A 24,309-nucleotide genomic window follows, 5' to 3' on the forward strand; every position below is an offset into this window, starting at 1 on the left:
TAGAATAATTTGTCCGTCCCATGTGGTGATCGATTTTTTTCTTTAACATTGCTCCAAAACACAATTTTATCAAGTCAAATTCTTGTTGGGGGGAAAACACATAACACCTGGCTAAAAAAAGAGAAAATATGAGAAGTGAAAAAAATGACTCTTTTTTTAAATGACATAACATTTTATTGCAATCATTACATTCTCCAGTTTGTTCCCCACCCCCCCTTGCTTTCTGACGTCTAATCGAGAAAAGCGCTAGATAAAACAGAGACAAAAACAACAACAAACACCCTGTGTTCTCTGCCAGGCCACAATCTAATGATTAACACCTCACAAAAAAAACCCAAAAACAAATAAATAAGCGGTGTGGTGTTAATTACATTGTGTTGTAACATTGCATTAGGTATGAGTGGGTGGATAGCACATTATGACACGTGGCTAAGGATTGGCCATTTCATCTGATGTCACAGAAGTCAGACTTTGCCAGGGTCCCATTTCTGCAAAATTAGGAAAAAAAGAAGGGGAAAAAAACTTTAATTTTGGCACACATCAACTTGGTAGTTTTATTTCTCTTGTTACCAAAAAATAACTGGGCTAATATTTCATACCTTTATATTTGAGATATGACAGAAAGTCAATGACAGTGTGGACAATGTCTTCCTCTGTTCTCCTTTGGACACCTGTGAAAACAGCAACATATGACCACATTCACAATTTTCACTGATTAGTGGAGAAATTAAAGTCAATATTTTACGTATATTGAGGGAATAAGAATTGACCTTGCAGTAATCGACCTTTCACAAAAGCTCTGCCCCGCTTAGTTATGGTTGCTGCTAAGCCAAATAGCTTCGTGACGCCAACGCCACAGCCATTGCAAGCAGTCGTATAGGCTACTTGAGTTTTTTAAGTGATTTATTTTGGAGCAATTCCAGTGCAAAAACCTCCAGATTTAGGAAAAAGGGTTTACAATATGCAGCGGAGGGTTATATTGAAAATATAGCAAGCTAACGAGGCAAAAGCATACAGGTTTAACAATTAAAGCAAGTGAGGCCTTGGGATCCAAAGTTTCCATTCACAAAATGTGTTTATTCCACTCAAATATGCACCTAATTAACACCTTCAGATCTGAGCATGCTGCTGAAGGACATGACGCGTTAGCGTCCCTTAATCAATAAATACACTGAATTTAGTTGCTATTGCCACTTCTGGGAGATGATTGGACGAAACTCTACCCATAGAAATCAAATCATGAGGTTTAGCACGCACAATGGCTGAGAAAAAAAAACGGAACTTAAAAAGACAAACGTATGTGCTAATTCTTCATTAAAAACAATGGAACATTAACATTAAAATTAACCAACAAAAGCATGAAATATCCTAGATTAAAAAAATGCACTTCGTTCTGGTATTTGAGTAGTATGAAATTAGCAATTTTTTTTTTTTGCCCAGCAGAAAAAAATGCGGGTTTGAAGGGGTTTTATTCAGGTTTGAGTCAAATAATTAAAAAAACAAACAAACAAACAAACAAACAAACAAACAAACAAACAAACAAACAAACAAACAAACAGCCAAACAGCCAAAAAAAAACCACTTTTCACACACACACAAAAAAAACAACTAAAGACTGACGGTTCTGGTGCCAGTTGGCTCTACCAAATAGGGTGTCCCTTATTTTTTTTTTTTTCAGGGTGGGTAGTAATGCTTTACATCCTCTTTATTCTACATATTGAGTTTATTTTTGCCAGAGATGGTGACATTGGCTGTCTCAGTTTCACCATGAGAAGTCACACCAATAACACATGACTCCATTATACCAATCAAAGGTAACAATGTTTTTCTCCACTAGAGGGTTCTCATGCTCTTTGGACAAATCATATTTCATAGTGTTGTTCTGGTGTGAATTTGATGATTTTTGCGTCATATTTTTGGCCTCATTTGGTCATGCAATAGGTTCTAGTACAACATAATAATAATAATAATAACAACAGTTCATATAGATGAAGTTGTGCTGAGAAAAAATAAAAACAGGTAGTCCCCAGGTTACGACGGACACGACCTAAGTGATGTCGACTTTACGACGCCTGCGCCTCATCTTTTGTGTTTTTTTTTTTTTTTTGGTTAAATGTTGACTTTTGTGATACATGCTTTTATTTTGGCAAAGGAAGTATGGAACAGGAAGTGAGCGCATGTACAGATGCGCCCGCCCACCCCACGCACGCACACACAGAGCAGCTGAGTGACAGAGGTGACAGCCTGTGCACACATTTGTTGCTTGTGAAGCATCCAGAGGCGACGGCTGTATATAACGCCTTTTGTACTGTTTATTGTGCGTTTTCAATTGTGGTCAAGCACTTGGGGCAAGTTTATGTGATTGTTTTTGATGAAGTGCTGACGCTAACTGATACATGCTAATCGTTTGTTATTGGTGTATCAGCAGCTACTTGTAAACACAAATTTGAATTGCTGTTATTGAAGATAAGACTGATTGAATTTCAATTTATTTTAGTTTCATTCTGCAACATTTGAGGTCATTAGCATCTGAATAAAGTCAGCAAACCACACGGACGTCTGACTTTGTCATTTTGGAGCTTAGCTTACCGTCTAGCTAGGACTGATTGACAAATTGACAAATTGGTGAGGACAGTACAATGACGTATAATACATGTTTTTGAATAGTTTTTTTTTTTTTTTTTTTATAATTTAGAGGGTGTTTTGAGGTATTTAAAGGGTTAATTCCGAATTACAGGAACAACGCTGGAACGGAACTCGTTCGTAAACCAGGGCCTACCTGTGTACCATTATGAAAAAAAAATTTTTTTTTAAATCGGACATTGTAAGCAGTTACTCATTATGTTACCCATGACTTGAGTATTCTTTTCAACGAATACTTTTTTTTTACTTGTTCTCGTGTCAGTTTTTTGAATCACTACTTTTACTTGAGTAATATTATTTAGAAGTAACTCTGCTCTTACTTGTGTAAAATTTTTGTCTACTCTACCCAGCTCTGGAAACAACTTTACCTAGACGTTATAGCAATGACATTCCAGGAAGATATAGTATTAGATAACAGTAACTACAACTTTGATATCCAGTTTTATAAATGTTCTTACCTCTACTTAGGCAAGCAGGCTAGCCTGTTTATTTTTAAAACATTTACCTTGGCTGCCCACACTGTTTTATCCATTGAAGGCACCGTTCAGGTTGTGTTTTGCTTTGAGAAGGGAAAAAAACTTCCCCGGATAAACTCTTTGGGTACCTTGTGTCCAATTTATATATGACATAGGCACACCGCTGCACGATTTTGGACTTTGCAGCTTGTTTATCTTTTCCTGGGCTTTCATTAAGTTGTATGGAAGTTGGCATTCAGGTAACGCTTACAGTAGCAACCAAAATGATCAATGCGGGGAATGTGGCGTTTGTCGAATCATGCTCACTTAACAGCGGTTGCAAGGATGTAGGATTGGTCAATGGCCGTTTTCGGGGCGGAGGTTGCAAAAGGTCTATTAACATGACGACGCAATGCATAGATTGAAATTACATGTACATATCTGTCAACCCGAGGCCGTTGGCTATCTTACAAATAGTGACGTATGCCCTTACAAATTGGTTACTAATCTTACAACGTTTTATATAGCGTGCAATATGAAACAAAAATAAAACTCAATTTTTAAAATAATATGAATTTATTGGTAATATCATCACATATAACCTGGTGCAATCGATATCTTCAGCTACATCATGATTACTAAAATTTAACAGTGACTTTTGTTATAATTGTATGTATCACTTTGGCAATTTCTATCATGTCTTTTAAGGGATGCACTTCATGGCACCTTAGCACCTTAAATTCAGTTTGACTTGAAGGTAGTTTGTTAGTGTGTCCAATTATAAATTAAAAAGGTCAATTGATAAAATTAACTGCAATCTGCAATCTTTGAGTCAGGGAACATTTCTTTTACTAATTCTGAGAAGTGATTGGGAATAGTTACAGGCAAATTGTGTTCGGCAACAAATTGGCAGAATAAAATCTCCGCTTTTGTCACAGCGTAGCTTTTCATTCTGCAGACTGTTGTTAATCTTACTTTAAAAAAGTAATTTATTACAGTTACAAATTACTCCTCCCAAAATGTAATTGCGTTAGTAACTCAGTTACCGGAATGTAAGAGTAATTAGTGACTCGGCAAAGTAACTGGTGTAACCTTTCATGGTCATTTTTCAATTAAAAACAAAACAAAAACAAAAACATAGTAACCTTTGCTATGTTTGGAAGTCATTTATTGTTGTGAATCAATGAAGTTGTTAAAATTGCTCCCGTTTTTGCATTAGTTCCCATCAATCTACTTTCGACATGTGAAGGTTTTAAAACTGTTTCATCATTTAAAGATAGATTCAAGTCAAGATTTAGCCGATTTAGAAGTATTTCAGATTAAAAGTTACTTAAGTTCGCTAGGAAGGTTCACTACAACAGAGCCTTTCTGAGAAATCTACTGCTTTAAGATGGCGGCTGCTTACTAAATTCACCGAGTTTTTCACATTTCGCATTTAGTTCTATATGCATGTGTTATCTAGCGTAGCATTAAGTGGGCGTAGATTGTAGACTGTTGGCTACAGTCAGGATGTATTGGAGCCGCCTAGCCTAGCATCGCGTTTGCAACGGCGTCATTCTTCCTCCCTCCCATTCCCGCTCTTCTCTCCCCGTGTCTCTGACTTTTCTCGCATCATTCAACCAACGGAGTAACGCACACCTTTTCGGTGCATTGTATCAAAATCCGAACGGAGAAAAAAAACACAATGCACGAAAAACATACAGATTTTGAACGTACGCCGTACACATTTAAAAATCACTGCTCACTTGCACTCACTACGCCGAAACCGTCCAACTTGACAGGTATACATGTACATACAGAAGATAAACACCAACCTGTTCGGACGTTTTCTTCCCAGTCTATATCTCTCTTGCCAGCAAGACCAGGTTTATCTCCCAGTGTCCCATGTCCATCCATACCATCTAAACAAGAGTACAGTTATTTGTAGATTTTATAGTCAGAAACATCCAGCATATCAAATACATTTTAACACAATAGACTGCAGATGAAAATAGTTGCGATTCAGTAGTTGAAAACTTTCAATTTTCTTTGCTTGGTAATACTAACATTTTGGTCAAGTTGGATAATTGTGAGCTTTTCTTGGCAAGTTGTTAGTTAAAATAATCATCAGCACTTGAAAACGGGCCAATAAAAATGCTATTGTGGTGTTTTAGGCCTGGTATGGATGTAGGGATTTTTGTTTTCACTCTTATGAGATTTTTATCTAAAGATTCTGTTTGGTCAGAGATCTACAATTAGGTCATCCAGTTTAGAAAGTGCACGTAAGCAAACGTCATGTTACAAAAATAACATATAACATATTGCTGGCGATATAACATATAATAGCGAAGGAACATTGTTACATTCGAGACGTAGAGGAGACGCTATGGAAAAGGATACACGAGGACACATGATGATAGCCTAGCTGGAAAGATCACAAACGAAAATGAAAGAAAATGCCAATGAAAAGAATACCAGTGCTACTAGCATGAAAGGTGATTTTTTTTTTTTGACATTGTATGAACACTCTGTGGCTTCCCATGTTTGCATGACCTAGACCTCCCGTTCGGAGGCCCACTGGACTTTGGCTAGGTTCATACTGCAGGTTTTAATGCACAATTCCGATTTTTGGTCATGTCTGTTTTTTTGTCGTGCCCGTTCAGACTGCCTTTGTCCATTGAGCCCATTCAAGTATTACTTCCGCACTAACACTGTGCACTGTCAGTTTGCCCCGACTAGGCCATGTAAGCAATACTGAAATATTGCTCAGTTGGCGTACAGTAAGAAACCGAGCATTATCAGGTTTATCCTTTTCTTTATTGTATTTCTTTTATTACTGTGGTCAAGCCCGCCACCTGCATAGTAAAAGCTGAGTTGAAGCTAGGCGCTAATGCTAATGAATAGCAACATCGATGCTATCTTGCCTGCTGCTCTCCCTCTTTGGTGACGTATTTAGTACATGAATTCTGATTTGGGAGACTTGACAGTTCAGACCGCCGCCACATTATGACATCTTTAATTCTGGTCTCGCGTGCTCTTACCTTCAGATAGGGTTTCGCTATTAAGAAAAAAAATGTTTTTTTTTTTTTTTTTTTTTTAATGCCTTCCTGTTAAAGAAAATTTCTTCCCCCAGAAAATTGAGATTTTAAACTTTCCAATGATGTATCACCCGTGCATATCGGACAACTTTGAAATTTTGCCAAATTAGGGGTCTGCGAGTGGAATTTCAAGTCACCTGAGTGTTTTCCGCCATATATATACAGGTAGACCATGGGCTACGAACGAGTTTCTGTTCCTACGATGGCGACGTAACCTGTATTACCGCAAAAGTCTGAATTAACCCTTGAGGTAACCCTAAATCTCAAAATAACTATCCAAAAAGTCAAAAAAAAATATTGTATTTTATTTAATGATGGAGGATACACTGGCCTCTGGTGGCAGCGTTGGGTCTAGCTGGACTCTCGCCTTGTATTGACTGAGAAGCAGACTCGTCTGACATGGCTATAAGGACAGCTGTGCTCTGGTTTGGCCCACATAAGGCTGTAAGTTGGTTCAGTTAATGTATGTTTGTGTATGCATTTGTAATTAAGTTTAGAGCTAGAGTTTGTAGTTATGTGTGAGCGATTTGCTATGAGAATTGTAAATACATTAGCATTTGTAGCATTTAAACTATACTTTTGTTCGGCAAATTAGGCTAATTTAATCTACTAAATTTATATATATTGATGAGACCAGATGGATGTTTGAACACCAATTGTTTGTGTCAAGTGTTTCATTGTTAAAATGCGTGTTGTCTTGAACATAAGTGTACATATGAGCGTTACAGCTTTACAAATTGTCAAACGTGAAGTAAGTAAAAAGCTTCAAAAACCACCATTGTCATTTTCTGTCTGCAAAGCGGAACAATTTCATGTTTAGTGAGGACAGAATGCGTCAAATTAATTAAGCAAAGTAAAAAGTAATATATTGTGAGGTACAATAAGGTACTGTTCACACGACCAAAAAAAAAAAAAAAAAAAATGGAGACTAAATGGCGAGACTCAGGCATCGTAAAGCCGAGCGCAAGAAATTCTCTCTCTCGCTTGGCCTCAGCACCCGACTGGATGGAATTAAAGCTCTCTCTCGCTCTGTCTCCCCAAAGTGTCTCAAACGTCCTACTAGGGGGCATACGAGCATTTAATCAACAACTCCCATCCGCTCCCCTCTTTTTCATCCTTGTTGTCTCTAGTGACAGAATTTTGTATTGTAGTGCAACTGAATCAGTTGTGCTTACAGGTGAACGTTAACCATCTCCTTGAGGAAATTGGCGAACAATGACAGTGGTGAGAAAAAGAAAACAATGCTTGGAATTGAAACAAAGCCAAAAACAGGTCCTAAGCGTCTTGTTGCCCAGATCAGCATTTAGGCTAGGAGCGCTACTGCCAATGAGACGTTGTCTTTCATTGTGTCAGCAAAAGCTTCATTACTTGATGTTTTATTCATATTGTGCACTACTAGTACCTGCTGTACAGGTGAAAATTTTACTGATGAAATCTTGAAATGTTTCGAAAAATGTCCCAAATCCCACAATTTACTCAACACATTGCACATACGTACAGGGGTAAAAGTGGGCCGGAACAGTCCGGTAAAAGATTCTGGGCCGGAACGGTGCTTTGATCCCGAAAATATGTTGCAAACTGTTAAAACCCCGTTTTAAAAACAAAAAAACATGCCACGCCGCCACACACGCATCTGCAATAAGAACAATCTACGTCAGATTTACATCCACAAGTGTTAACAACAAGCCTAATAAAGTGCTTGTGTAGTGTAATCCGTTTCCACCGATATTTATCTTTCATTCACAGTATTTATTCGACGTAGTTGTTTACAGTGTCTCTCTGTATCTGACTAGTCGTGTCGATGTGCACATGCAGGCAGCAAAAAAAAAAAAAAAAAACCTGGACTCTAATGTCCGTTTAATTGGCTGACATACAATCACCTGTAACCCTGTAATCAGTCTGGATAGTTAGCTCTGATTGGTTCAAATGTACATGTTTTTTTTGGAACAACAAATAGATTGAAATAAACAAGTTGAATTAAAAGGGCAATGCAAAGGAAAGTTGATAAAATCTTTAAGAGAAAGGAAAGAGTTAAAATGAGGTTTATTTTGTTTTATTTGGGAGATTCTGAACATCTATGTTAATGTGCACTTTTGACTTAGTGGTATAAAAAAGTATCTGAACCTTTTGGAATTTCTCACATTTCTGCATAAAATCACAATCAAATGTGATCTGATCTTTGTCAAAATCTCACAGATGTAAAAACAGTGTCTGCTTTAACTAAAACCACCCAAACATTTATAGGTTTTCTTATTTTAATGAGGATAGCATGCAAACAATTGCAGAAGGGGGAAAAATACGTACGTATGTGAACACTATGCCTAAGGAGATTTAAAGAAGTAGGTGTGTGCCCAATCACTGATGAGTGGTTTATAGCTGCCCTGCCCACTATAAAACACACACCTGGTAAGAATTGTCTTGATGAGAGCATCATGGCTTGGTCAAAAGAGCTGTCTGAAGACCTGCGATCAAGGATTGTTGATTTGTATAAAGCTGGGAAAGGATACAAAACCATCTCCAAAAGTCTGGATGTCAACCGCCAGTCAGAGAAGTTGTATACAAATGGAGAGAGTTCGACACTGTTGCAAGGAGTGGCCGTCCACCAAAGATGACGCCAAGAGTTCAAAATATTAATCACTTAGTTATTTTTCCCCCTTCTGTTGTTGTTTGCATATTAACCTCATTGAAATATGAAAACCTGTAAATGTTTGGGTGGTTTTAGTTAAAGCAGACAGTTTTTTTTTCATCTACTGTATGTGATTTTGACAGAGATCAGATCACATTTGATGGTGATTTTAAGCAGAAATGTGGGAAATTCCAAAAGGTTCAGATACTTTTTCATATAACTGTAAGGCTGTAAATTGTTTCAGCTAATATATGTTTGTGTATGCATTTATAATTATGTTTAGAGCTACAGTTTGTGGAGTTATGCATGAGCAATTTGCTATGTCATAGCATCTATGAGAATTGTAAATACGATAGCATTTGGAACATTTAACCTAGTGGACTTATGTTGGGCAAATTAGGCTAATTTATTCTAATTTTACATATTGATCAGAGTAGTTGGACGTTTGAACACCAATTGTTTTGTGTCAAGTGTTTTATTGTTAAAATGTGTGTCGTTTTGAACACAGGTGGATATAAGTGTGTTACAGCTTTGTAAATTGTCAAACGTGAAGGAAGTAAAAAGCTTCAAAAACCGCAATTGCCATGTTTGCTGTCTGTCAAACTTCATGTTTAGTGAGAAGAGAACATGTCATAATAATAACATAAAATAAAAAATAAGATACAGTGAGGTACCACAAGGTACTGTTTACGCGACTTAAAAAAAATTAAAAAAAAAAAAAAAAAAAGGAAACGACTGGAGACAAAACGGCGGACTAGACTTCGAAATCACGTAAATCGGGTACGTTGTAAAATATCGTAACTTTTGTTAGAGGTGTATTCACTTTTGCACCAGCCTCTTTTCTTAAATTTGTACATATTTTGGTGCATGGATGGATAAGATCACACAGAAAAACAATGACAATTTTGACAGGATTTTCGTGGAGCAATTCCAGGCCTAAAAGTAAGGCTCTGCAGAGATTATTTTTCTATCTTACATTGTGCGATCAGCTCTTCTCTGCCTCTGGCACTGGGTGAATCCTTAATCTGAATTAGGTGATCAATCCGACCTGTAACACAGGATGAGGCAGGAGGAACCTTTACGTGAGCATTACATTTACACAAACACGCTCACAAATGGGGTGAACCGGCCAAAGAGAGCATAAACAATCTCCCCATTGGGCCTTTAACGCTTGAATTGAACTGTAACAGTTTTTTTTTTCTTTTAATGGATGAGTAGACAGAATGTCACAGCCGATTAAAAAAAAAAAAAAAACATTAAAAAAAACCCCCAAAGTACAGTGATTACAGCTGGCACACTGGCACCTTGCATGATACAAATGATGACTTTATATATTATTATAAAAATTATATAATGATAATATGTAATATATATTTAAATTTACAATATATAACAACTGACAAAGTGGCCTTAATTGGACAAAAAGGTTAAAGACAAGTTTCCGAGGTACTTTCGCTTAACTTCCTTATGTCTGCAAGCAACTTCCATTTTAGAATTTCCCCATTCAAAACAACAGTGGAGCTGGAGCAACATTACTCATCAAAATCTCTTAAAAAAAGACAATTTGGAAATACAGCATCCATCTGCCATCAGCGCGACAGGGGAGGACAACATGTTTATGAAGGCAGATGCGGAACCAAGATCGTGCCACCACAAAGACCGGGTGTTATTGTAGCTATGTTGCAGCTGTGTTATGGAAGGTATGTTCTTCCTATCCCAGCAATTTCATGTGTCCGGTGCTCAAAAAATACTTACCTTATTTTTCAGACTATAAGTCACAGGTTTTTTCATAGTTTGGCTGGGGGTGCGGCGTACGTATACTCTGGAGTGACTTATGTGTGAAATTATTATATCATTTCACATGTTTTTTTGGTGTTATGGATTGACACTGATCGTTTGGTAAACTTGTTAGCATGTTCTTTATGCTATAGTTATCTGAATAACTCTTAATAGCTATGTTACGTTAACATACCGGTCACGTTCGCAATTCGTTGTTCATGCATCATGTAACTATATCATACTGTACACTTATTCAGCATGTTTACTCTCTATTGTATTTTTTTAAAAATTGCCTTTCAAGATGACATATCTGTTCTATGTGTTGGATTCAATCAAGTAAATTTCCCCCAAAAATGCGACTTATACTCCGGTGCCTCTTATGTGGGTTTTTTTTCTCTTCATTGCGCATTTTTGGGCTGGTGCGACTTATACTCAGGTGCGACTTATAGTCCGAAAAATACAGTAAGCTAAAATCTTGCTCATAAAATGACTTGTTGCCTTTGATTTTGTTATTACAATGATGATTGTGATTATGATGATCTTTAATGTTGTTTACTACAACTACTGTATCTAGTGCTAGCTTGTTGCTAATCAGTACATGTAGATGGCACAATTATGTCAACGCTAAATGCAAGTGTTACAAGTTTTATGTTCGTTTGTTTACAGCAGGAAAACGCTGTCAGGCGAAGGAAGACACCTTGACTTGTACGTTGATGGACATATATCGAGACTAGGTGCGTTCTACTTTGGATGGAAGGCTTGGCTCCCGGGGGCGGCCTCGAGGCAGGGGCTCGGACAGACAGTGGCTTGCCTCGTGGCGGACCATCAGCTCGATCCCGAGATCTAACTACGAGCTTTTTAACTGCAGCAACTTTAAGATACGCTACTGGAGCTGGAATTACCGAGGGGAGCAGGATAAAGCCCATCTGAATGCCGCCTGCTGCCTGATAACCAGTGTTGTTAATCTTACTTAAAAAAAAATCAATTAATTACAGTTACAAATTACTTCTCCCAAAAAGTAATTGTGTTAGTAACTCAGTTACCTGAATGTAAGAGTAATTAGTTACTTGGCAAAGTAACTGGTGATAATTTTCATGTTTTGTTTTGTTTTTTTTCCTCAAAAAAAAAAAAAGACATAGGTCACACTATGTGAAGTTTAAAAGGTTTTTGGGACAATTTGCCCTATCCCAATTCTTTACCCTAATTTACCCTTTACCCTGAATCAACCGTTAAAAGTTGTTAAAATCGCTCCCATTATTGCATTACTTCCCTTCTGTCTACTTTTGACATGTGTAAGTTTTAAAACTGTTTCATCATTTAAAGATAGATTTAAGTCAAGATTTTGCTGATTTAGGAGTATTTTAGATAAAAAGTTACTTAGGTTTGCTAGGAAGGTTCTCTACAACAAAGCCTTCCAAAGAAGTCTACTGCTTTAAGATGGCGGCTGTTTACTAACACATCTAGTTCCTATACTGTACATGTTGCTAACGCCGCCGTGTCTGTCATTTCGCATCTAGTTCTATATAAATGTTATTACTACCATGTTTACCATATTTACCATATCTACCATATCATGTGGGCGTAGTTTGTAGGCTATCGGCTACAGTCAGGTATTATCGGAGCCACCTAGCATCGCGTTTGCTCGGCGTCACAACTTTTTTGGCTCCTCCCCACTCCTGCTGTGCTCTGTCGTCTCGGTGAGTCCGTCTCCTTCAGACTTTTCTCGCGTCATTCAATCAATATAGTAACACATAGTAACGCACGGTAACGACGTTGCCAAGATGAGAAAAGTAATTAATTAGATTACTCACTATTGAAAAAAATAACGCCATTATATTGTAACGCCGTTATTAACAGCACTGCTGATAACACATTTCTCATATGCTCAACCTTCATTAATATTTTCATGCACATGCACCAATTGTTTTAAATAAAACAAGAAATGGAATCATGTCCAAATATTTTATTGCAATCAATATCTGCAATAAGAAAAAATGACATATTATTTTTGTTTATACAGTGTTTCACAAAAGTGAGTACACCCCTCGCATTTCTGCAGATATTTAGGTATATCTTTTCATGGGACAACACTGACAAAATGAAACTTTGACACAATGAAAAGTAGTCTGTGTGTAGCTCATATGATAGAGTTCATTTATTTTCCCCTCAAAATAACTCAAAATATAGCCATTAATATCTAAACCGCTGGCAACAAAAGTGAGTACACTCCTATGAAAAAACGTACATCCCTAAATGTCCAACTCGAGTACTGCTTGTCAGTTTCCCTCCAAAATGTCATGTGACTCGTTACAGCAGGTGTCCCCAAACTACGGCCTCCACATTTGGTCCGGCCCCCTGAACTATACCAGAGAGGACTTTTTTTTTTTTTCATTAGTGTTATTTATTTCCTGGCTTTTTTCTGTGAAGAACCCAGAGAGGGTTATTTGGTTATTATCTATTTACAGTAATTAATAGTGTTATTCTTATATTATATTATACTATATTATATTTATTATAATTTTTATTTTATTTACTTTTGTTCCGTGAAGAATCCAGAAAGGGTTATTTGATTGTGGTTTTCTGAAAAACAATACATTTTTACATTTAGGCACTCCTGCAATCGTCACACTTTTTCTGTTACAAACTGACCCCGGCCCCTCATCAGAGAAGGGAAAAGTTATGTGGCCCTCACAGGAAAAGGTCTGGGGACCCCTGCGTTACAGGATTGCTATCAGCATTGCTGCAGAGATTGAAAAGGTGCTCAGACCATAGGCAGCACTCTACATCAAATTGGCGTGCACGGCTGTCACCCCAGGAGGAAGCCTCTTCTGAGGATGGTACACAAGAAAGCCCACCCTTCTCATCACACCATAGGACATGGTTCCAGTAATCTATGTGCTTTGTTGACATGTCCTCAGCAAACTGTTTGCGGGCTTTGGAAGTTTGACGTCTCAGTAATCACATCTGAATTTGCCCTATCTTGCCAGGTCAGCTTTGCTCAAAGTACCTCAACATCTGTCATGTCAACATGTTTCCACTAAATCACCGACAGAGGTCTATCTGGTCTTTCCCAACACCCAAACTTGACGTTCTGTACAATTAAGATATGGTTGCTAATCAACTCAGGAAACATATGTTTAGGACTCTATTGTTCATTGTGAAGTGATGGCACATGCAAACCTGTTTAAGCGTTTTTATGAGTTCCCTGACACTTTAACCCCGAGTGTGCCGCCGGAGGCAAATTGTTATAGGCACGCTTTGGATCACCTCAACTGTCACCTTTTGTGCAATCTGAGAAATTCCAGTGGTGTATGAAAGCTAAGCCTTTGTTGTTACAGCAAAGGCTGTGTGATTATTATTAGTATATTTATTTATTTTACATTCAGTTCACCTGAGTGCTATTCCAAATAGCAGGTTATGTGAAAACTCTGAGTAGGTAAACTGTGAGATGAGGAAAACCTGAGCTTTACATTTCAGTTGTAGAGGTAATGGTCAGTCAACATCCCCTTAAAGGGTGTGACAAACAATACATCAAAAAAGTGACATATCGCAATACTTTGTTGCCTAAAAGGTTTTCGATTTTCTCCTGCCAAGAATCAACATATCGTTGTAAAAGGTGTCACTGTCAAAAAACAAACAAACAAAAAAAAAACCCGGAACCAACAGGTTGCTGCCAAAATCTTTCATTAGAATAGTGTCTACGTTAGATGGCTGGCTGCCATTGACAGCGCAAGACATCTAATTCATTTTGACTGGAATTGTTGCCAACTCCCTGAAAAGATAAGGGACACCTCATTGGTAGAGCTGGCCAGCCTGATAACCGATAACCCTTTAATTCTTTTTTTGTATGCAAAAAGTCATTTTATATTTTTATAATTATAATATAATAATTTTACTCAAAATTGAATTAATTACATACATATTTGAGTTATAAAAGCACATGGAAAAACAATAATTATCAGCAATGTATTTTTAATACAAAATATACTCGAATTTAATCTGTACTGCTAAATTTCAAATGGTATATTTTAACGCTTAAGGTCCTGAAACTTCATGTATGTTTGTGTGTGTTTTTTGGCCGTTTAAAAAACAAACAAACAAACAAAAAAAAAAAACGTGCAAACAAACTCTCAGGTATTTTTTTTTTAACTTAGGTGCGTTCAAAGTCCCCTAACATTTTAGCATATGATCACCCCAAATATAATGAATTTGACAGAACACAAAAATATAACACAATCTGTTAAGATGAAGCACTCAGAGAAGAACAAGAAAACAAATGATAATCATTTTGAACGTGCTCTTTACTCTCGCTTCACTCAAACCTCTTATCTACCACAATCTAATGGTGTTTTCCGTTATCGACAGTACCTCGACTAATGAGATGAGTGGGTTTTCGTATTGTTACTGTTCCGTCAGCTCATTGGTCAAAAAGCAGGATAGGCGGGGAAATACGTTTCCCAGCATAGCAGTATTTGTTTGTTCTACAAATAACACACTATTTTCGAGTTTGATGATAATATGGGACAAAGCGTGGCTGATTCCGCTTTTCAAGGGACAGTTGGACACCCTAAATTCATTTCTTGCCACATCAATGGGACTAAAACCTCTTTTGTCAGCATTTGCAAGTCGCGTCTTTTTTTATTTAATTTTTTTTTCAATAGATCCATAATGTATTCATATTTAAATTTTTAAAAAGAATACATAGGCTTCATAATATATTGACGTGACAGGGGCGCTGACACTGCGCCACGCCTTCGGATAGGGGGCCTGCCCACACCTAGCATCAAGAGGAGTTATTCTCGAACACACGCATGCAGCAATCTAATGCCGGAATTAGATTAAAAAAGAATGAAAGCTGTACCGCATACAAACAGGAAGGATTGTCTCAGGAGTGATTTGTTCGAGGATTCAAGGTAATTGTTATATTTTCTTACCATGCATGCATTTTGAAACGTTGTGAAAAACGAAATCAATGGGAGAAATTAACCGCTACGGGATTAGTGTTATAATTCGCAATATTTACGTAAAATAAATCCTAAATGCCCGGTTTTTTGCATTCACCAAGAATCGAGACTGTTACACGTCCATATCAATAAAGAATTCAGGGATTTAAGCATTTTTCATAAGAATTTTCATTGTAAAAAGCTCTTTGTGGTGCTAAGGCGGCCGCCACATTGGCTTAAAGACTAGCATTTCATTTGACATATTTATGTAAAATAAATGCTTAACTGCCCGTGCTTTTGCTTTTAACCAAGAATCGAGACTGTTTTATGTTCGTATCGATAAAGAAGGAGGGCGTTGCTGAAAAATCTGTGAAGCACCTTTGGAATATATGCTGCATTCATGTGTGTTGGTAAATTTGAATTTGAATTAGAAAATTTGAGTTCCCTAAGTATAAAAATCGTTCTGTCTTGTAAAGTCATCATAATGCACAATAAAAAATGGTTGCTACAAAGAGGAGTAGCCTATTTTAATGCTCCAACAATACAGTCTGGCGCTTAAATATAGACACCATGTAATAGAGAATCATTTTTTCGATTACGCTAAGAACACGTCAATACAGCATCAATATTACGTTGCGTGTGCTAATCATACAGTCGACCGTGCAAATTACATCCTCCCAGTTGCTTTATAGGTTAGTGCCGGATAAGCTGTACCTCTATGTTGATGTTTGTTTGGTCGCCTATTCCCCAAAATTGTGAATTTAAATAGTTCAACTTTACTCTTTATATATCAGGCAGTTAACTACTCGCAAATGTTCGCAAATGGATGTAGCAGATTAGTTGCCGTCTTTTAGCTACTTGGCTCTAAATATAATGTCAAATAAATGTGATTTAAGGGGAAGGCTCTCACTCAAGAGCTTTGTCTAATATTGTGTTAATATGATATGTGGTGTTTGAACTGTATCAATACTGATGCTATTTATTGCTATTTGTTTATGTGATCAAAATGAATAGAATGAATCTGTATGAATTAATTGCAATCTTTCCATCTGTTTTACAAGCATTTTATTTGATACTACAGTCCCTGTAATCTGTAAAAACATTATTTTTTATTTCTATTTGAATCGAACTGCATTACAAATAGCTATTACAAAGCTATTTGCTTGCAGCATGGAGGAATGAGAGAAGTAAGCTAGGTAACCCACCTAGGCAACATAAACCACTTTTAGGTCACAACTTACCAGTTGAGAATTACTGATTAATTGCATAACAGTTACAGTCAGTGGTGTTAAAACCGGTCCTCAAGGGCCACTTTATTTCCTGGTTTTTGTTCCTATCAATCGAGCATAGACAGTTTAACCAATGAAGTTTCTGCTAAAACAAGCAGCACCTGACTGCAATCAACTGATTACACTTGGTGGAAAGGTCTCCTTTTGTTGGAATAAAATCCAGACCAACTGCGGCCCTACAGTATATGGAATAGTTTGGACACCTCTGGTTACAGTGATATAGCCCAAATTCTGTCCTGACAAAGTAGAGCAGCAGAGTGCAGGAAGAGGTGAAGGAGGGCTGGAAGTTGATGAGCATGAGCAAAGGTGGTTTACTATCAACAAGGAATGTCCCAAGTTTGATTTTGAATACTAATGGCTGAAAAACATTTTTTACCGAAACGTGAATTTGGTTTGATTATACATAATTTAAAGCACTATTTCTGATCGATAAGTGCTTAAATTTTTTTTGGCGTGCCAACCAGTGCGCCGCTGTGCCCTAGTATTGTATTAGGTCTAGTGACGCCCCTGCGATGTTGAAAAATTATGTAATTGTAACTTTGTATTGTTGTTGTATCAAATAATTAGAAAAAATGGAGTGCAGGTACTTATTGACTTACCCTTGTGTATACACTGCTCAAAACAATAAAGGGAACACTAACGTAACACATTGTAGATATAAATGAATGAAATATTTTTATTAAATACTTATATACATAAATATGTTCGTTCCATAGTTGAATGTGCTGACAACAAAATCACATAAAAATGATCAATGAAAATCAAATGTATCAATCCATGGGGGTCTGGATTTGGAGTTATACTACAAATGAAAGTGGAAAAACACACTACAGGCTGATCCAGCTTTCATGTAAACAAGTCAGAATGAGGCACAGTAGTGTGTGTGGCCTCCAAATGCCTGGATGACCTCCCTACAACGCCTGGGCATGCTGCTAATGAGACGACGGTGGGTGTCCTAGGGAATGACCTCCCAGATCAGGACCAGGGCATCACTGAGCTCCTGCACAGTCTGAGGAGCAACCTGGCTCTGCCAGATGGACCTAAACACAATGTCCCAGAGGTGTTTAGATTTAGGTCAGGCGAACGTGGGGGCCAGTCAATGTTATCACTTATCAACTCCTTCTTCCTTCAGGAACAGTTGCATACTACAGCCACATGAAGTTGGGCATTGTCCTGGACCAGGAGGAACCCAGGTCCCACTGCAAAAGCGTAGCTTACGACCATGAGTCCAACAATTTCATCCCGATACCTAAAAGCAGTCAGGGTGCCATCATCTAATCTGTGGAGGACTGTGTGTCCTTCCAGGGATATGCCTCCCCTGGCCATCACTGATCCACCACCACACCGGTCATGCTGAATGATGTTGCAGGCAGCATAAAGTTCTCCATGGGATCTCTGGACCCTTTCACTTCTGTCGCATGTGCTCAGGTTGAACCTGCTTTCATCGGTGAAGAGCACAGAGCCAGTGGCATAGTTGCAAATTCTGGTGGTCTATGGCAAATGCCTCTTAAGCTCTACAGTGATTGGCAGTGAGCACAGGGCTCTCTACAGGATGTCAGGCCCTCAGACCATCCTCATGGAGCCCATTTCTGATTGTTTGGTCAGAAACATTCACACCAGTGGCCTGCTGGAGGTCATTTTGTAGGGCTCTGGCAGTGTTAATCCTATTCTTCCTTTAACAAAGGAGTGGATACCGATCCTGCTGAGGGTTTAAGGATCTTCTACAGCCCTGTCCAGCAACCCTGGAGTAACTACCTGTCTCCTGGAATCTCCTACAGGATGACAGGTTGGTCCTCAGACTGTCAAGGAACTCGCGTGCCTGCCGATAATGTGCTTTCCCCAACTTGGCCATGAGGAGCACCCCGCTCCGACGTCGGCCGGTTTTTCCACCGAGAATGGGCTATTTTCGGCGTTCATTCCCGGCGACGAGCACTGCCTGCCCACCATGGCCGCAGCAAAACGACGCTCTTTCCTCCGTATCAGAAGCCGGGGCAGGGAAATGACAAAAGCCGGACTAACTCCGGTTGCATAAAATACCGTTGGGGAGAGGTAGAAGTCGGAAGTTTGGACCATTATGCAGTAATTTTGCCCTGTCGTACTGAATAAATGCATTTTTAATAATTCAAATTCCATTTAGCGCAAGACTGTTATTTGTCTTGACCAAACCATTTATTTAGCAATTGAGGAAAATAGTTAGATAAAATGAATATCCTGTAAAAATATTGGAGTAGAGAGATTGAAACAATCATGACATTTTGCTCCACTCTGTCATATTTTCCTCATTCTGAATCTTCCCCCTCAATGGGCTGAATTCTAAATCATATGAAATCATGACCCTGCTACCCTATGTCATCATCCAGCCGGGGACGCTAGAGCGCTATAATGACAGGCGGGTCTAAACGGCAGATTAAAAAACTAATTTCTCGTCATCTACCAAATTGTTCTATATAATCGAATCATCTCAAAATATGATTCTAATTTACATAATAATGCTATTTAAGATTTTATGCTGTCACAGGCACTTTAAATGAAGACAGGCAGCAGTGGCAGATATGGCCTTTCACATGTCATCATTTAAAAAGTCAGGAAATTCAGTGAACCAGGCCAAGAGTGGTTTTGTTTTTGTTACCCGTTTTCTCGTTGAATCTGCAACCATCACAGACCTGTGATAGTGGCGTTTAATTCTTTACTACGATGCTAATAACCCTCTGGTCAATGGTCAGCTGTCTTCAGAGTCATGATGTTACCAAAGAGTTTATCTGTCTGCCGAGTTTCTATTAAAAAGATCTTTCTATTGGAACAGCAAACATCTATTTTAGAGCTTCGATGGATGGATGGAGTCACATGTGAGTGAAACATCACATGTGGAATGATATATTAAATAGTAGGTTTATGCTCAGTACTTACGTGGACCTAAAAGGTATCCAGCACTATTGAGAGTCCAACCCCTCTTCTCCTTTGCCTGCAGGCAGAAGTAGGACAAGAGTACAAGGGATCACAGGGTTAGTGCTCTGTGCTTATGCTTGTTGAGGTTCTGTAATTGTTAGGACTCTCACCATGTTTCCATTAATAGATCAAAGTTTTTGTTGAACAACAATTTAACCATTCAGGCATAGACTTCATAATAATATTGAGGTAACACAGCGCGCGGAGCCGCGTAATAGGGGGCGTATCTCCGTCAAAGCTGACTGAGTGGAAACACAGACAAAGAGCTTTTTATGTTTAAAATTCTTGTGAATAAATGCTTAAATCCCTCAATTCTTTATAGGTATGGGTGAAAAACAGTCTCGACTCTTGGTTAAAAGCAAAAAAAAAACAACAACACCAAAACAGTCAGTTAGCATTTATAAAAATGCTTAAATCCCTGAATTCTTCATAGATATGGACATAAAACACTCTCGATTCATTTTTAAAACAGCAAAGAACCGGGCAGTTAGCATTTATTTTACGTAAATATTGCTAATTATGATGCCAGTGCCGTAGCGGTTAATTTCTCCCACTGATGTTTTTCACAACGTTTCAAAATTATGATATGACAAAAAAATCGGAATTGTGCATTAAGACCTGCAGTATGAACCAAGCCTATAGGGCTATCTTAAAGGGTCCGCAATATTATCCACTATGGCCCCAACCTGCCGGAAGTTCACCTCGGGGGGCCTGTTTATAAACATCCCACCTAACCTTGTTCACATTTGCTCCGCCATTAATATGATATATTATTATTGTTATTATTATTTTTAACATATTTTTTTAAAATTATAATTAAGGAAATAAAAAAATAAAGTAATTCTAATTAATTCAATTAATTATATATAATTAATAACTAATATAATATAAAATATATATGAAATATATTATATAATTTATTTATATATTATTAATAATTAAATAGAAATTCATTTTATCATTTAAATACAATTTTTTTTTAAATGTAAATTTTATAATTTGAAATTTTGTTCCTAATTTGTCCAGTTAAAACATCATTGTGAGCAGATACAAGTTTAAACTACAGATAGATATGGCGAAAAACAGAAAAGACTGAAAAAGCAGTTTTTGCTCTTGCACCCCTCTTTAAAAGAAACTGCTGTATTTTAAGACAAACCAACTGTTGTGTTTGATAGAAAAATATGTCTATATGCTGCCACAGCAGATTCATGGCACATTAAGCCCCTGAGCTATTTTTAATTTGTCAGTTTTACCCTGGAAACCCCCATTTACAGACGTCACGCAACCGCTTTTGTTTCAACCCAGCCATAAAACGAATTAATTCTATTTATTATTCGAAATGTCTGTCATTTTTTTGCTTTTTAATCATTAATTGATGTGTAATATTTAGTTTAAAAAAAAACTTTAGAAAATTATTTATACACGTATTTTAAACTTTAAACAAATTACGTCACGATGAAAACATTGGCGTCTGTAAAAAAGTCACGGACATCTACCTCATAACTATCGCTTAATTGTATTTTTTTCGTTACTGTCACATTTACCCCAATATTTTAGATGATAAATAATCGATCCAAACAAAGAAAAATTGAAAAAAAAAAAAAAAAAAACATTTAAAAGGGTAAATATATGAAAAAGAACATCTCGACCACTCCTTGATGTCTGCGATTTCTGCATCGCGACCCTTGTTATATTACCATGTTTCACCCATAAATCCCCCCAAAAATCCAGCTGTGGCCATTCACAGCTGTGTCTTGACACTCGGTGATACATGCTACATGGACTTTTTGGACCGAAACAAGGTAAGTACGTTATAATACCTTGTTAAAATCGTGGCGTCTTTAATTCTGCTCTCTTATGCTCTCACCTCCAGTTAGGGTTTTGCTGTTTTAAAAGTTTTTTATTATTGAAAAAACCTTTTCAAAAAATGTATTCCCCCAGAAAATTGATATTTCAAGCTTTCCAATGATGTATCACAAATGCATACAGGACAATTTTGAGTTTGGCCAAATTGGGGACTGCGAGTGGTCAGACAGATTTGTAGAAGCACCATATACATAGAAACTATATTCTACAAATCATGTAACGTATAGCCTATTACTTTTTTTATTTTTATTTTTTTTAATGGGTTTACTTTGGAAATTGTAGCAGATAAGGAATTTTGATCAGTTAATTTCATTTCCGATTACAACAGGTTAAATTCCAGTCATGAAAAAGATCTTACCGCAATAACCAACTCGATGGTCTCAGAGAACATTGAGCAAAAGATGAGTGACACAAGCAAAATCCCATACCACCTCTTCATCTAAAAAAATGAAAAAACGACAACAGTCACTACTAAAACAAGACAAAATAAAATATTTGAAAATGTTTCCAGATTAATTTCAACCAGGTAAACTTTCTCTATGTGGGATTCTACACTTGCTTACAGACAATATCTTCAGAATAAAAACTAAACAACTTGAAGGAAACAGCAGATTACCTTTAATATGCTGGCACAACACTGTCCCTCCTCCCTAAAGGCAGCAGCTGAAGAAGTTGCTCTATGTGTGAACACTTCACAATTCAGATGAAATGGGTCCTTAATGCACCTTTTATTGTACTCCAGCTCACCCTGGCTTCAGTCCACCTGCGTCACAGCCCTCTCCCCTCAGACAACAGAAAGCATAACGAAATTCAATTACATCATGTAATGCCCGGATACGATTTTTCTTTACCCCCCCCCCCCCCCCCCCCCCCTTAGAGACATTGGATTGAATTTGAAAATGAGTGAAGTGGTTTTCTTTCATTATCTTTCTATCTGCACATGTTTCACCTTTGTGTCGCAAATCACTATTGTATATTTACTTTTTTGTTGACTTGAGCTTTTTTTTTTTGTTAGTTTGGATAATGAAAATACCTATTTAAGATAACATTAAGCATATGTCCTGCTGTGCCCTAGAATTGTATTCGTTCTAGTGACACTCCTACTGCTAAGTTGCCATTACCTTCTAGCCACAAAGCTTGCCATTTTATTTATTCTTTAGCATGTTATGGCTAGGACTGTGAGACTGACCAGCTAGCATCGTGCGTGTGTTACACACGCCTTCTGCATTTTGTTAGGTTGAAGCCAGCTTCATCTCTGTAGATAACGTTGTGTGGTGGTTCACTTGTTTTCAGTACTAACGGCTGTCTGGACACCGCGTATGGTATCCCATTCATATAGTACGGATGTGTTCTAAGTTTTAACCTTTGCGTTATTACCTCCTCTTTGACCTTAAAAAAAAAAAAAAAAAAGAAACGAAATGCTGGTTTTGTTCCTAATAATAATAATAATACCTCAAACTTATATAGCGCTTTTTTGGACACTCAAAGACGTTTTACATAACATTACACAAAGACAGAATTAAGAATTAAGAGGTGGGAAAAGCTAGTTTGAACAGGTGGGTTTTTGGGAGTGATTTGAAGTTTTGTAATGAGTCCGAGTTCCTGATGGGTTTTGGGAGTGAGTTCCAGAGTGAGGGAGCAGCAGCGGCGAAGGCTCGGTCCCCCAAGGTTCGGAGCTTAGTGCGAGTGATGGGTGTGAGGAGATTAGAGTCGGCAGAACGTAGGCGGCGGGAGGGACAGTGCTGTTGTAGGAGGTCAGTGAGGTAGGAAGGGGCCAGGTTATGGAGGGACTTGTAGGGGAGGAGGAGGAGTTTGTACTGAATCCGGTATGAGATTGGAAGCCAGTGTTCCTATAGGGCGCTACACACATTTACGCCTATTTTGATTTATTATTATTTAAATTATTATTATTATTTTTTTTTACATTTTATCAAAGTTTTCATCAGTGCTCAGTTTGGTGAGTTTTGAAGCATTCTGAGGGGTCAAAGTAGGCCTCATAGCGTTGGCGAATGACTGTTAGGGGGCGCTACATTGTGTATTTGGAATTTGTCTTTACACGGTATCAAAGATTGCACCTGTCTTGACCTGCCTGCCGATTTTGGTGCTTTTTGAAGCATTCTAAGGGGGTCAAATTGAGCTCAAAGGGGCTGCGGAACAAAGAATAACTATAATAATAATAATAAAACCAAGGAACCACAATAGGTTACCTGAAAAAAACATTGTCACCTGCATGTCCATACTGTTCAGTTATGGATGTGTTTTAAGTCAAATAAAATCAACTTTTATTTGTTTAGACCAAATCACAAAAACAGTTATCTCAAGGAGAAAACAAAACATGTTTTAAGGTGCAGTAGCCCTATGCTGGATTTCGACCTACCTGAGTATTGTAGCTTTTTTTTGTTTGTTTTTTTTTGGTGGTGGTTGTAGTTCAAGCAGACACTGTTTTTACGTCTGTGTGATTTTGACAAAGATCATATCACATTTGATGGGGATTTTATGCAGAAATGTGAGAAATTCCAAAATGTTCAGATACCACTGTATATTCAGGAGACACAAAAAGAGTTGTAAAAATGACATGCATTTTCATTTTGGACAATAAGTACATATTGTGCTATGTTTGATGCGTCTTTCCTACAGCCATAGCAAATTTGTAAATGTCACATTTACTGTACAGTACAGTATATC

General features: G+C 37.6%; 1 protein-coding gene across 1 annotated transcript; it reads right to left on the bottom strand.

Moving 5' to 3' along the window:
* Window positions 1–213: 213 nt before the first annotated feature.
* Window positions 214–22,326, bottom strand: gal (galanin/GMAP prepropeptide). Its single transcript, XM_057837437.1, has 7 exons — window positions 22,241–22,326; window positions 21,983–22,063; window positions 19,720–19,774; window positions 9,778–9,849; window positions 4,913–4,999; window positions 600–671; window positions 214–488 (listed from the first exon to the last, which is right to left on the bottom strand). Exons 2-7 carry the CDS (start codon window positions 22,061–22,063, stop codon window positions 430–432), a joined length of 426 nt encoding a protein of 141 aa, XP_057693420.1. The 5' UTR covers window positions 22,241–22,326; the 3' UTR covers window positions 214–429.
* Window positions 22,327–24,309: the final 1,983 nt, after the last annotated feature.

This window comes from Corythoichthys intestinalis, chromosome 5, assembly GCF_030265065.1.
Source record: "Corythoichthys intestinalis isolate RoL2023-P3 chromosome 5, ASM3026506v1, whole genome shotgun sequence".
NCBI lineage: Eukaryota > Metazoa > Chordata > Actinopteri > Syngnathiformes > Syngnathidae > Corythoichthys > Corythoichthys intestinalis.

What these genes read in the sequence shown, in the direction of transcription:
- gal (XM_057837437.1), bottom strand. Translation starts at nt 22,063, where the DNA reads ATGAAGAGGTGGTATGGGATTTTGCTTGTGTCACTCATCTTTTGCTCA. An exon ending in CCATCGAGTTGGTTATTGCG is followed by an intron (nt 19,775 to 21,982) that starts GTAAGATCTTTT and finishes TTCTGCCTGCAG; the next exon opens with GCAAAGGAGAAGAGGGGTTG. An exon ending in TGGATACCTTTTAGGTCCAC is followed by an intron (nt 9,850 to 19,719) that starts GTAAGTACTGAG and finishes CCTGTGTTACAG; the next exon opens with GTCGGATTGATCACCTAATT.